A 14,108-nucleotide genomic window follows, 5' to 3' on the forward strand; every position below is an offset into this window, starting at 1 on the left:
TACTTGAGGTACAGCTGAACTATTTTGAGAAAAAATATTGAATTGAAATTATTTCAATCGTGATGCCGATACAGTTTGCGACCACTGGCCTTAATTAATGCATTTTACCCGTCATAATCACCTGTTACAGTGCTATTTATCCATATATTTACGCCAAATAAGTACCACATTATTGCGGCAACTGGTTCCACCTTTTATTTTGAAACCCTTAACCGGATGTTGTGCCCGTCCTCTGCGCTAGCTTGACGGTGGCTCTCGGGGCAGCAGCTTGAGCGCGGCGGAGCAGGGAGAGAGTAGCAGTGGATGTGTGTGTGTGTGTGAGTGTGTGTGTGCGAGGCAGCCTACAGCGTTAAAAAACACCAACTACGGCTGAAGAAAAGAGGACCAAAAGCCCGCTGCGGTTCGCGATGACCTCGGCCGACCGTGGACTATGATCAATCCCGAGCAGGGGCCTGTAACGGTGGGCTGTTTTGACGACAAGCGGCTGATTGAACATCTGTAGAGCATAATGTGGGCATCCGCTATTCTTGACGGTGGTTTTCTCTGCGAGGTTTAGTCTCAGACGCAGAGTGACACTATTTATACATGCGTCGTTTTTAGACATCCTCTCAAGGAATAGGACGCGGCGAGTGGACACAGCCCGTAGACATTTAGGTAATTCCCTCCTCCCATGGCCTCTGGGGAAGAGTGAAGTCATTTGAGAAGTCACCGGAGAAGAGACACGTCTTAATAATCTCCATAGTTTTGCGAGGAAAATCCTCTCTCTCTCTCTCTCTCTCTCTCTCTCTCTCTCTCTCTCTCTCTCTCTCTCTCTCTCTCTCTCTCTCTCCCCCCATCGGTCATTTTCATCTTTTTCATTTTTTTTAAGTCTTACATGGTTTTGTCTCTTTGATTATTAATCACCCAAACAGCCGGTGGGTATTTTCCCCGTTAAAGGATGCCAGATCAAATATCGGTGTCCGAGTTTCTCTCGGAGACAACTGAGGATTACAATTCCCCGACCACATCCAGCTTCACCACCCGACTGCAGAGCTGCAGGAACACCGTGAATGTGCTGGAGGAGGTAAGGCCTGCAGGATGGAGGATGCTTCATCTAACAACACAACACAACACAACACAACACAACACAACATACACACACACACGCACGTGTTATTGCAGGTGAAAATCCACGTCATTTTGACAGCATTCCAACATCTTAATGCTTTGTTATCCTGCATATTTACACACTGAATGTGACCTATTGAACTCTAGGCCACTAAATGCATTTTTTTTAATGTTGCACTATTACCTCCACAGAGCTGTGTGTGTGTGTGTGTGTGTGTGTGTGTGTGTGTGGGAACCTACCTCTTCTTTCTTGCAACATAAAGAGTAACAGTAACAGAGGGGATGGGGTGGCTTTGATGGAATAGTGATGGAAAAGGAGGATGTGCACTCAGGCCTGCAGCTCTATGTGCTGGCTATTACATAACACAGCTTCAGAGCATGCTGCCAGGCTGTAGCAGTGTGTGTGTGTGTGTGTGTGTGTGTGTGTGTGTGTGTGTGTGTGTGTGTGTGTGTGGCAGAGAGAAAGACCTCTTCTAGTCTCTGCTTGGCTGTCAGATCTGGATTTAACTGTTAAAGGATTACAGAGAGTCTTGTTGCACTTATAACTGATCAGTTTCTTCTGGCTGCAGTGAAAATACTGCGCACACACACACACACACACACTGACACTCAGGGTCACCTTATATGATGCTGCTGCGTCTGCTTTGATCATGTCAGCGGAGTGTAATCAGGTCAGGCAGGTGGGCTGTGTGTTTCCCCACCTCCCCACCATAACCATCCTCCATCACCATCCTCCCCGGCCTGATTAAAGGGAAGCGTCAAGCCAGGGAGGCACACACCTTAACTGTTCTGCCGATGCCTAAATTTGACCTCGTTTTAAAACACATGTGCCTCAGGGTTGACTGGTAGGAGCGAGTGATATTCTGCGATGTCGTGCTGGAATACACAAAGAATTCTGACTTCATTTTGCCAGCCATGTCTCTGAGAAAATAAATCGTAATTTAGAGAAAAAAAAAGAAAATACTCAAGTTTGAGTTTAAAGTCCCAACTCTGAGGAGGAAAAAAAGTCAGAATGCTGACTGTATTCTAAAAATTCAAGTATTTTTAGAATTTCACATGTTGGTTGTGGCCCTAATCCTCTTCTGTAAGGATGGAAACCAGAGATGGTAAAAAAACAACAACACAGGCCTTGTGCTGAATCAAGTTCCCTCCTCCGTATACTAACAACTACAACACTTCAGCCACTGCTCTCCATCACTTCTTACTTCTGTCCCTTGCATGTTTACTAGATCATAAAAATATGAATCGTATCAAAACAGAGCCAAAGCTGTGTTTATTTTCAACGTGGTGCACACTTTCTGTCTGCTGACTCTAACAAGGAAAAGGCTCGCATCATGAATCACCTCTCTGGCTCCGTGCCTCTGTACCGAGAGACTGCAGCACAAACGAAAAACATCTGTTGGAAGGGCGGCCATGTGCGCTGGGCTTCAGTAGCCGCTCTGGAATTTTTGCAGCGATCACATGACAGGGAAGACCATTATACTGGCACCAAAAGAGCCAGCAACATGCTCTTCACTGCTTAAACACAGGCGAGATAACCCTTAAATGTAACTCAAACGGGGATACACCCTTCAGATGTAGGCGAAACCCAGGAAGCAGACGACCAGCTTAAAGCCATGATTACTCTTAGATTAGAGTGCCTTTCTTGAAATTAGCATACAGGGATTCGCTTGCATCATCTACCCTGTAGTGTGGCTTTGCCTGAAGAGACTTCAAAATGTCCTGGATTTCTGTAAGTGTCTGTCCTCAAATTTGGAGCATTCACACCCACTTTTTTTCTTCTTCTAACCAAGTTATTTCCTTGGTATGTTGACAAACTAAATTATGTAAAGGGAGGCCATGAATATTTAATACAGTAACCTGAGGAAGAGAGCTGACCACGGGAGAGATGTCGTTCTCTGCGTGAGTCATCAAGAGATGCGAAGAAGGAAGAAAAAGTTGTCCCAGCAACATATCATTTAAATTCAGCACCACGTAATTATTGATCTCTGCATAAGGACACAAATGTACTCATGAGTCACCACCACCACCACCACCACCACCACCACCACCACCAGTCTCCGCCTCGTAATTTCTCTCTCTGTGGCTGCAGCAGAGCTCTCAAGGATGTTTACTTTTGGATCAGTGCAGAAATGTAGAAAACAATGGAGAGATAACAGCTGAAATATAACCTCGCTCCTTATCTCGATGGCTGGAGACACAAGAGGTGAGGGCATCTCTGTGTGTGGGAGGTATCAAGGTTTTATTTTGGTGCCTTTTTTTGGTGCCAAAACTGCATTTCCCAGAAAGCACTTGGTTTTAATTCTGTAATACTAGTGTTTATTCCTGCAAAGCACATTTTTTCCCAACCAAGGGGATCATTTTTTTGTCTTTTTGACCTCCCGCCCTATTGTCAAGTACTACCTCAGGATAGATTTTTAGCCCTACCCTGCTGGTGAACCCTGAGGCGTGTCATACGCTGGTTACTAGTCTGGTTTACTGGAACAATGTTGTGGATACAAGCTTGTCATTGGAGGTTCTTTCGGTTGGTATTCTCAGTCCCCTTCAGTCTCCTGCATGCTGCTGTTTCCACCTCTGCTTTGTGAAACAACAAACTGCAAGCTAGCTAGCTAGTAGGACCCTACACACTGAAAAGGTTGACGAAAATGTGGATTGTAAAATAAGGCGGTCTGTTTTAAGTGAGGGAGCGGCATGAGACCAGTGTACAAGTGCCTGAATAGAACAGGGTTTCCCAATTTGATGTGACAAGCAAGGGCGCCATGACTGTCGCTACATCCTGGGCTAAATGCTGCTAACAACAGTCATCAAATCAAATCAAAAGCCTTGTGTAGCATACAATGAAATTGGAGTGCAACTCCCTTTGGTGCAATTTTTTAAACCACAAGAACACACAAAAAAGTATAAAAAATATGCACCAAACTGGAGAGCTAAGAGCCGCTGCATCCATGCGCACCGGCATCTTGCCTCGAAGCTATGATTATGATATGTTGTGATTAGCTTTCAGAACCACAAGCAAGCAAAAGTGTTTTTCTTTTCTCCCTAAGCAGAACATGAATGGTTTTGTACAACGGAGGGACGTTTAGCAACACGTTACTGCCTGGTTACTATATCTACAGCGTAACCAGGCGTGCTACTAGCTATGTGAGGCTTTACTTTCAGCTAAATGCTAATGTTAGCATGTGAATGTGATCAAAAGTGCAGTATTTTTTCAAGGTTAAGGGCTGGGGGGGGTCAAAGGGCCAGTCCATCTGCTCTCATGCCAGTTGAAATTAATTCTTAACTACATGTAAGAAGTGTATTTCTTCCTAGGTACCAGAGGACCAAACACAGTAACTTGTGTTTTCTGTTTAGCAGTGGAGACTAGTAGAACTGACATTCGCTAATATGAAAATGTCAGAGGTGATTAATCTTAAGACGCCGCTAATTTCTTCCCTGATTTGACTCAATATTAGCTGCAGGCACTTGCTATTCCCCCGTGGAGGGTGTATTGTCTCTCTCTACCCTACAGATGGTACTCTGCGTCATTGGCTTTGCGTTCCCTAAACCACAGAGAGCCATCGGCGCAATACAAGGGAAACCCTCACTGCATTGGCATTCCTTTGAGCATGCCTCTCGCACCACATCACATGGGCTGGACCAGAAAAATGTTGACTTTTCACAGTCATTCTATTCAAGCATGGCTGGGCTTGACCTAATAGGCAGAGGCCTTTTATATTTTTTACTTTTATATAACAGGCTTTTCAGTCAAAAGCATTTTAATTCACAGTCTGATACTTCAGGGGGGGAAGTGAATGAGTTTTATTCCAAACCGCTGCATATATATATTGTGAAAATCATTGCCTGAAGTTGCGCTAGGGTTATTTTTAGATTATAAAAGACCCTGTTTGTTAAATGTTACACATGTGAAACATTCCTACTGTTCTTGTGAAATCTAGTGTGTTTATAACATTTCATCCGACTGGGTGAATCATTTGTTGGCTCTTCCACTTTGGAATTTTCTTTTTATAAAGATTCCCCCAAGAGATAAACTCAAAGAAGAGTCCAAAGGTGACGACATCTTCTGCATTTGGTGATTGTTGGTTTGAAAATCTTTAGGATTCGCCAAAGATTTGTCACTCTGAAATCCAGACGAGTAACAGGAAAGTGTGTTTAACATAACAGTAAACCCATTAGATGTAGCCATAAGCTACTAGCATGGGAGCACTTGACTCCCTCAGCGATTTAACAAACACTAGCTTAGGAAGAAAAATCATAACAACGACTGAAATTTGAGATTGACACCCACAATCGTACTGCTCTCGTGTCGAAATAAACAGGGGCACATAACGTCAGCAGGGCAGTGCAGGTTTTCTTTACCTCCTCCACTGCGGGGCAGGCAGAACAAATGGAGCCAGCTCCATGGCGTTTCTGTCATTATAGAGGCCTGGGGGAGCTGTGTGGTCACGTGGCGAGGGGAGAGGAGGGGGAAAAGAAAAAAAAAAGACCAGCCAATCCATTGCACAGCCTCACACTTGTCTTGCATGACTAATGTGATCAGTGTAACTGCTCCAATAGATAACAATGATTGCAGCGACTGCCGCTACGCTCACGTTACTCTTCCTTCCCTGCTCTCTTTCTTGGTCGAGGCAGATGGCCGCCAGCATAGGTTCGGTGCCACTTCTGCTAGCTTAAAAGCTTAAAGCTAGGTTTTTCTGTTGTTACTGTTGCATAACCCTGCTAACAAATAAAATGACCTCCATCTGAGGAAATAGTCAGAGAGCTAACTTTTGGTCGTCCCTCAGCTTTCACGAGACTTCCTGTTGATCAGTGTGTCTTGTAGATTGTTTAAATATAGAAAAAAGGATACGCGGCAGGGTGTCAGCTCTGAGGCAAAAGCTGGTGCGAAAACTACAGTAAAATGTGTATTCGAACAAACTGAGAAGATGTTTCCTGTAGTAATAGTCGTGCATGACATGTTGCTCCTCTCTCTGTGATGGAGGTACTTTATTTTAAGGTTCTACTTTACTCATCTTGTAATGGCAATTAGAACAAAGTACAAAACACTTGGCTCTCTGTTGTCATGTATCGTGCTGATTATTTTCGTGCATGCTGTGTCTAAGGAACTGAAAAGACACGGTTTGTTGGAGGAACGGCTCGACTAGTGATGCTTCGGAGAGCAACATTTTTATGAGTGAATTGAAAAACACTCTTTTTGTGTTTTGAGTTTTTGCTGTCACAAGGACAACCATAAACTAAGGTGCCACAAGTGTTCACACCTTACACATTTAGGCTCACAATAGATCATAGAATTCTTGACTTTTTAATTTGGGAAATGGGCTGAGCCAAAATATCAGTACTGCAGTATACCGCAGTACTTCCTGGGTGATACTTTACTGACCTGCTGGAACCAAATATTGATTTTTTTTTTACTGAAACAGCTGATGTTTATCCCTCTCACCACTTTGACTCATTTCTTGTCCATTTATGGTTATGCACTTGCCTTTTAGTGGTATTTGTACTTCAGTTACGAATACAGCATACCCTGATGTAGATTAGATTCATTGTCTTGCAATACAACGTGATAACTGCAGAAATGCTGTGTCTGCCCTGCTTAAAAGCGATTTAGTGTTCTTAAAGTTCTCAGCTTTTGGAGATCTCATGAGCTCATGTTTTTGGTAATTGATTTGTTTTTTAGGTTTCTTCTTGTGTTGATTTACAAAATGTTGCTGTTTCTTGAAGGATTCAGTGGCTCGTAAAAGTCGATATAATAAAATCGACTGTGACAAGGATAATCTGAGCATCTTCATCGTAAAACAAATACAGATTGTGTTTGTTGTAGTGGCTTTGTGTTCGTCTGGAAAGTCCACAGCACCTGAGGCTATAACCTAGATGACGCATCATGTGAGCCTTCAGCCCCGTCACATGTAACATCCAGTCCACCAACAAGGAGTTAATTGTTACTGTCCACACAGTTTGTACACAGAATAGTGGCTCATTTATGAAGAAACGATTTAAAAGTCATAAATGACCAAAGATTTTCAATGTCACTATTCAAAACTTAAGGGCAGTTGTGCTATGATCAACACAAAATGCATATCAATATGCACTTGAAAAGATGAAGTTATTATATTTTCCACTATTGTAGGTCAAAATCTGAATTACTAATATACACTGTAATAGATTGGATCATTATTTTTGCTTTTTCCATGTCTTTGCGTCATGTGGTTTCATATTTTAGGGCTGCTTTTAGAGTTGCCCCACCAGAAACGAGGCAAAAACAATGAATAATTCAATAGAAAGAGACTTTTAAAAAAAAATCATAGCCTGCTTGGCTTTACATAACAAAACTGAATGCAAGCTATTTAAGGCTCCATTCTGCAACAACTGCGACTGAGGAGCACAGCTGTGTCAGATTCACTTATGAAAGAAGGTACGGCTTTTTATTCATCATTTGTCCCTCGTGTCACTAAACCATTGAATTATACGGTATGGGAGAATGGGAGCATTTGTTGTCTCTTGGCACTGTTACTCACATGACATCCTGTTCCAGTTACTTAAAAAAAAAATCATGGTCATTTACAGGATTCTCAGACTTATTTTAAATGACATTTTCAGGGCTGACTAATTTAGTCATTGTCAGTGTTGATACTGTGATATTATGTGTCTTTGGATTTTCTGTTACATAAATTGGATTTGTTTAGGTGAGTTTTTATCTACCTGCTGCCATGGACATACTTTTCCATCACTCGTAGTCAAGTAGCAAAACTGACCTACTTTACTTGGAATTGTTACAGACTGCAGGCTGCATAGCCAGGCAGACTTTCAAAACGATTTCTCATTAGCAGAGCTGAAACACTCAAAGTGGAGTAATTTACTCAATTCATGGTTTTTAATTACATGCGCTTGCCTAGATAGAAGCCTTTTAGTTCAAGCCAATGAACAGTTGATCAAAATTGTCCACCGAATGTGAAGGAACAACTGTTTAAATGATGAAAGGTACCTGTTGTGCTATAGAGGTAGTTAGCCGGTTAGCATGCTAACACGCTACAAGATGAATACAAATCCAAATCAATCAGGAGAATTAATTTGGTTTCATTTGGAAACAAATGGCTACAACAATAATAATTAAAAAATGGCTAATATTGGCTTCATTTCAGTTTAGCTGATGTGACTAGCAAGTAAACAATAGGTGTGTTGGAGGAAAATGACTGCTATGAAACAATGAGTTTAGAAGCCCAAGAGGGGAAACTGGAGCATTTTTAACAACAGTGCCGCTACCATTTTGGACTGAATATGTCAATAGAAACAGCGTAACAATAGGATGTGACCAAAAAGGAAGTGTGTACTCAAAAGTGGAGTCAAGTTTTTGACAAGTTTCTGCATATTTGCCCTTTCATCTTGTAAGATTTTAGTTCCAGAATGTCTGAGAATGCTGGGTGCCAGTACTGAAATGGAGCAATCAGTTAGCTTGTTAATTTAAGTTTGTTGGTATAAATGAAACAGTTATAACAGGCCAACCAGCTAGCCCCAGTCTGTTCCATATCATAATACCTCTTTGTTTGTCAGGAGGAGATAGTGAGAAATAGTTAGCTGGTCAGTATGCTTACCAGTTAGCCTTTTTATCTTAATATCCTTTTGTAGTGTGAGAGGATGTGGTGATAGGTTAGCTAGTATAACGTGGGTGCTACAATTTTAGGTAGCAAAAAAAGCCTGCATGCTAACCTCATTAAGATAATTCAAAACCAATATTTACAGCAGCAAATGACAAAATAGAACAAATAAACATTCAGAATGATACTGAAGCTGAGCAAAGAAAGCTGTAAAAAACGTTCCGCTGACGCTATAATTAAAGATTCTAAAACGGCAGCATGGATCATTTGCTGTCAGATTTCTCGTTTCTCCTTAGTTGGTTTACATAATTATTGATTTTAAAATTAGGTTGTTAGTAATGTATGTAATTAATTGACTGCTGCCTCTTTTTTTTGTACAAATGAAATGATAAGCCAAATCTTACACATAGTGTCTTTAGAGCCAACATCCTTGAAACAGACATTTATTGTTGTGTGTTGAGTGAAAAGCAGACAAAAGCAGAAGAGTGACATAAAAAGACATAATTTTTAAATACCAACACACACACACACACACACACACACACACACACAAGTTTAACCCATCATTTAAATCTGGCAGTATTTGAACTGCTGTGTTTCAGCAGGACTAGCAGCTAATGCAGTAATGCATGCTAAAGTGCTGCTTTTAGCTGTGGAAAACCCTGGCTTATGCTGATTTCCTGTCATGTCAGCAGATTGGAAAGAATGGGAAAACCTCACATTATTCCATGGGGACCTTCAGTCGTTATTCCCACCTTGTAGTCAGTTAACCAAATTGAAGCCTGTATTAGCTTATTTTATTGTGCAACACATTTGTAGCTGTTTCCAAATGAACTCAATAGCTGAATTTATTACATATGTGTTAATAGTGGAATTTCTTTCATTTTAACTGCCTACAATAGCTCCATGCCAATGTCTGACACGTCTGCGGCTCTCCTCAGTAAATTCAGGATAATATTTCTGTCAAAGATTAAAGATCTCTGACTCCTATTGTCATTCATATGAGCCCATGAATGAGTGTGCTCTTGTATGACACATTTCATTAAAGGAGCATAATTCATACCATATTTACTGTACTTGATCTCAAAGAACTGCAATTCTTATCCAGGTTTTCATTAACTAAATGGACATTTTTTTTGTAAGGTGTTGTTACTATGAAAGACCAAGTGTCAGTTGTACCACGGTGGTTGCTGCACCGCGGGCCTGCTGCTCTCCATCAGAGATTAAAATGGCTGTCGATAGAGGCAGACAGATGTGAACACTGGCCCACTCTTCCTCGTCTAAATCTGGGGAAGAGCAAGGGATCAGGGTGCCAGAGCAGAGTTTGGGTTGGGGGCTAATCCACTGCCGGCTAATAGCCCTTGATGATATACGCAGTGCAGCTGTGGCAGGACGGCAGGCCAACAGCTGTGGCCCACAGACCGATTATCAGATTTCACCCACAGACGGCAAACAAGCAACATAACGGTGGCACCTCCTACTGTGGGACACAGAACAAATTAGAAAATGGCTAGAAGGTTTGTTTGTCTCTACATTGAGAGATTGAAACCAAAATCCTTCCCCTTTGGATGTACTTTTATTGAAGATTTCATCAATTCTAGTGCGATGCATGATGCTTTGGGATGTAGCAATCTAGTGAAAATGGAGAATAATGCATTTCACAATCGCCTGAAGACCCAGTCGACCTGAAATGGTTTGATTTGACACAGTGGAACTTCAACGCTTAGTGTTTTTCCTTGGGTGTCAAAGCAACCGCTGGAATTCTGGTATTAAATTTGTATTTTTCCACTGCTTTCTTAAAACCTGCTTTGATATTACTGATCAATTAATCTGCAGTGGAAGCCATTACACTCTGTTAAAATTGGATTCAGTCATGTTGTTTTTGTTTTAGCGAGTTTTTAGTTTTTGAATAGATCTTGGGCACTGTGCTACCAAAAACAAGCTAATATGCTCAGACCAAGCTACCAGGCTCTTGCTATCACTACATACTTCATATATACTGAATTATAGACTCCAGCCGTGCATATATGCAAATGAGGCCTATATGTATATGTGCATAAAGATGTACAGGGTTCAGAACAGAAACTTAAAAAAGGCCCTGGAATTTGAAAGTAGTGGGACTGACCTGTGCCGAGATGTTTAATATAAAGTGAAAATTCTATACCTCATGATAGGAGGATTTATTGCAGAGCTGCATTCCTTCGATCTGGTTATGATCTCGGCAGCATCTGTCGGTTCGTCCACGTGCGAACAGGACTGTTGCAAAAACTACTTCGCTGGTTTTAACAGTACTCGGTGGAGGGTTGAAACACCGGACAGACATAGAAGAAGATATTTGGGTTTCAGATCTGTTTGACAGGATGAAAAACTGCGTTTTTTTTTTTTTTTTTTTTTTAATAAAGTGGCCTTGGTCTGAGGTATCTTTCACTTCAGCTGAAAGAAAACAACCACACATCCTCGTCATTCTCTTTGTTCATCTTCATCTTTCGATGATAAAATCTGTGCTGTTGTCCTGAAGGACCATCCTGCCGGACCAGGAGACAGTGCTGTGCTGTGACGGCTGGCTGTTTTTGTGAAGGCCTGAGGGGTAAACAAAGCATCTTTCTCGGTGAGCTTTGATGGTGTTTGGCCCTGGACTGTGTCTTTTGTGTAGCTGTGTGTTTGTGCGTCCCACAGCACTTGATTCAGCTCCTCAGTGTCTGATTTTGAAAGCCACCTTTCCTGCAAGTGTCCGCCGAGGTTGTTAAAGCCAGCCAGAGCCGCACTGAGAGTCCTTATTTTACCACTTCTCCAACTGCAGGTGACCGTTAGCAACAAGAGTTACATCACTTCCTTTTCCACCCTGAGACAACGCCCATCATAGCACCAGCATAAGTTGCGAAAGGAGCAAATCTGAGTGAAAATGTGCATCTACAGATGCGGTTCCATTCCTTTGTATCCCTGATGGTTGGCCGATGGGAGTGGATACACCTGTGGTTTCTCTGGTCTTTCACTCACGAGTCCCGTAAAGTGTGAAATTCAAGACGTGCCTGCAAAATAAAAAGACCCCCCCCCCCCCCCCCAAAAAAGATTGAAAGAATGCTGTAAAGCACCCTGCAGACTTCAGCCAAGGACTTTCCAGGAACTTTACTGGGAGGCTTGAAAAAGTACTTCTAACGCTGCATGTTTATCAAGGATCCTATTATTTGGCTGTGTGCCCTTCAGCTTTACTCTTTAGGTGGCTGGTGTGAAGGAGCTGGTGCAGGCTTATCAGCTGATCAGCGATAAGCAGAGAGATCAGTGATTAAAAAAAAAAAGAAAAAAAGCCAGCGCCTTTTGAGTAGAGTTGTTTGGTCTTTGATGAAAGTGCAGAGCGCTGGTCGTCTGCCAACACCACTTGAACACACAATCGGTGTTAAGATTGGATGGAAGCAGCTCTCATGTCATGTCGCAGCAGCTTCACTTCAATGGGGTCACTGAGTGCTGAACATATATTATGGTACATTTTGACAATTAATTGTCATTTCACGTCAAAGGCTATGAATCTCTATCCAGCAGCAGTCTCATCTTGCAGCACACGAGGCATAAAGGACGTGAATATTAAGAATGTGTATGTATTTGGTGAGAAGTCTGATAATGATAATATGACATGATAACTTGTCACCACTTATTGATTGATGATACTGTATGTTTCCAAAGTAAGTCAAATGGCTGGGTAAAGTCTCGCAGGACTAATATCTATACATGAACCATGGCCCCCGTCCATTTAGTTGGGCCAGGGGTCTGGAAATGTACCGACTGACTCCAGATAATTCATCTTATCAGTTTATGACATGTCAAAATCTGACTTCATGCAATAGTTAATCAGGAGCTTTCAACTGTATTGGCACGTGGAGTTGTCAGGGATAGATGATAATATTTTTAAGAACAGGCCAAAAGCATAAATGTAGTGGCCAAAATACACTTTTTTATTATCCAAGAAAAAGCGCTGAGTCTGATTTTATCACATTCACAGTCGCGTTTAAGAGCTTCATCAATTTCTCCTGCCGTCTTCTTTCCATTCGACATGTTTTCCAATTTTTTTCCTCTCCATGGGTGCATCAGGTGACGCAACCTCCCGATGGAGGGCGATATTTGCCCGTTAACACATGCAGTTACTTTGATATCAACTTGCAGTGAACAACTGCAATTTAGTTCCACAATTTATTCTCGATCTCTGAAAAAACATGAACTTGAAATCATGAGCAGGAAGATTTTTGAGGTTAGCGTGTTCCACTCTCAGCAGAAATGACTAATGGAAGATTTACACATGCGCTGGTGACTGTTGCTTTGTCATTGAGTTCCATTCCTTTCGCAAGAGTGTTTAGACGATTGTAGCCCTACGAGAACAATCCTTATCCAAAATATTTGAACTCTTACATCTGGATGATTTAAAGTGATGCGTCCTGATCGTCCTACTCTTGATTCTTTCGTTGAAATGATCAAAATGTCAAAACTGAAAATGGAACTTCCCCTTGTGTTCAGTTAGTTTTAATCACTTAAGGTAGGAACAATGAGACTCGTACTTTATTAAAATTGGCATAATTGCGACAGCTTGGTGTGTGTGTTTCTGAGAGGATTCGTTCTCATTTTTCGCAATGGTTTGTGAGTTTCTTCCCTCTGTTCTCCTGTCAGAGGCCCTTAACAGACATATCACACCTAACAGCTGTTTCACATGAATAATGACTTCCTGACTGGTTAACATAATGCCGATAAAGAACATGCTGCTTGTGTGTTGTTAGTTGAGCGCAATCTAATGCTGCACGTGTGGGTGTGATGGCGAAAACATGCACGTTGCTCAAAACAAGCGGTGGGCTGAGTGTGCATCTCGATCTAGGGGAAGCCGCCAAATGATGTGTGAATGTAACACTGCTGCATGCGAGGCTCGACTTTTCGCCGGCCGGTTGATGCTTGTCAGTTCCTGCGCTTAGTCTCTAGAGGTCTTCTGCAAAAAGCTATCATCTGTTCAGCTCAGGAAATTGGATTTTTCCGCTGTGTGGCCTCACCAAACTGGCCAAAGACGAGCTGAGAGTGTGCTGTTCTGTCTGAAGGAAGGTAGAAAAGGACTTGTTTCCACGTGACATCTCCAAAAAAGACAGTGCTATATATTTTGTTGAATTCTGTACCTCTGTTTTCTGCACATTTTACATTGACTTTATTCCGTCACTTTGCAGACGGCCCCTGCCCCTCATTTCACAGCTTGCTGAGGAAAATATTGTCTAGTTCAGGAAGTTAAAACTAGAGAGTTCACACTTTAAGCTCACTGCTGCTACTGCAATGTCTCTGTAATTCACACAATAGAGAGTTTGCGTTTGTGGTGATAGTTCCACGCTGTCGGGGGGATGCACACTGAACACGCACACTAGAGGATTTGTACCGGCGGAGTTGGCTACC

At 42.0% G+C, this 14,108-nt stretch overlaps 1 protein-coding gene across 7 annotated transcripts in view; it reads left to right on the forward strand.

Annotated features, from left to right (window-relative positions):
- The first annotated feature begins 251 nt into the window (after positions 1 to 251).
- The window catches only part of asap1b (ArfGAP with SH3 domain, ankyrin repeat and PH domain 1b), a 63,443-nt gene continuing 49,586 nt past the window's right edge, over positions 252 to 14,108 (forward strand). For 3 of the 7 annotated variants that reach the window (XM_086192132.1, XM_086192131.1, XM_086192133.1), the window contains exon 1: positions 253 to 1,063. In XM_086192132.1, coding sequence (XP_086048258.1) covers positions 938 to 1,063 — 126 coding nt within the window. In that variant the 5' untranslated portion in view covers positions 253 to 937. Of the gene's footprint in view, positions 1,064 to 14,108 lie in introns of all 7 variants that reach the window. The other 4 variants (XM_086192128.1, XM_086192129.1, XM_086192130.1 and 1 more) reach the window with 4 other exon arrangements.

The sequence above is a fragment of the Aulostomus chinensis genome, chromosome 21 (genome assembly GCF_037954235.1).
Source record: "Aulostomus chinensis isolate RoL2024-O1b breed Wild chromosome 21, RoL_Achi_v1.0, whole genome shotgun sequence".
Lineage (NCBI taxonomy): Eukaryota > Metazoa > Chordata > Actinopteri > Syngnathiformes > Aulostomidae > Aulostomus > Aulostomus chinensis.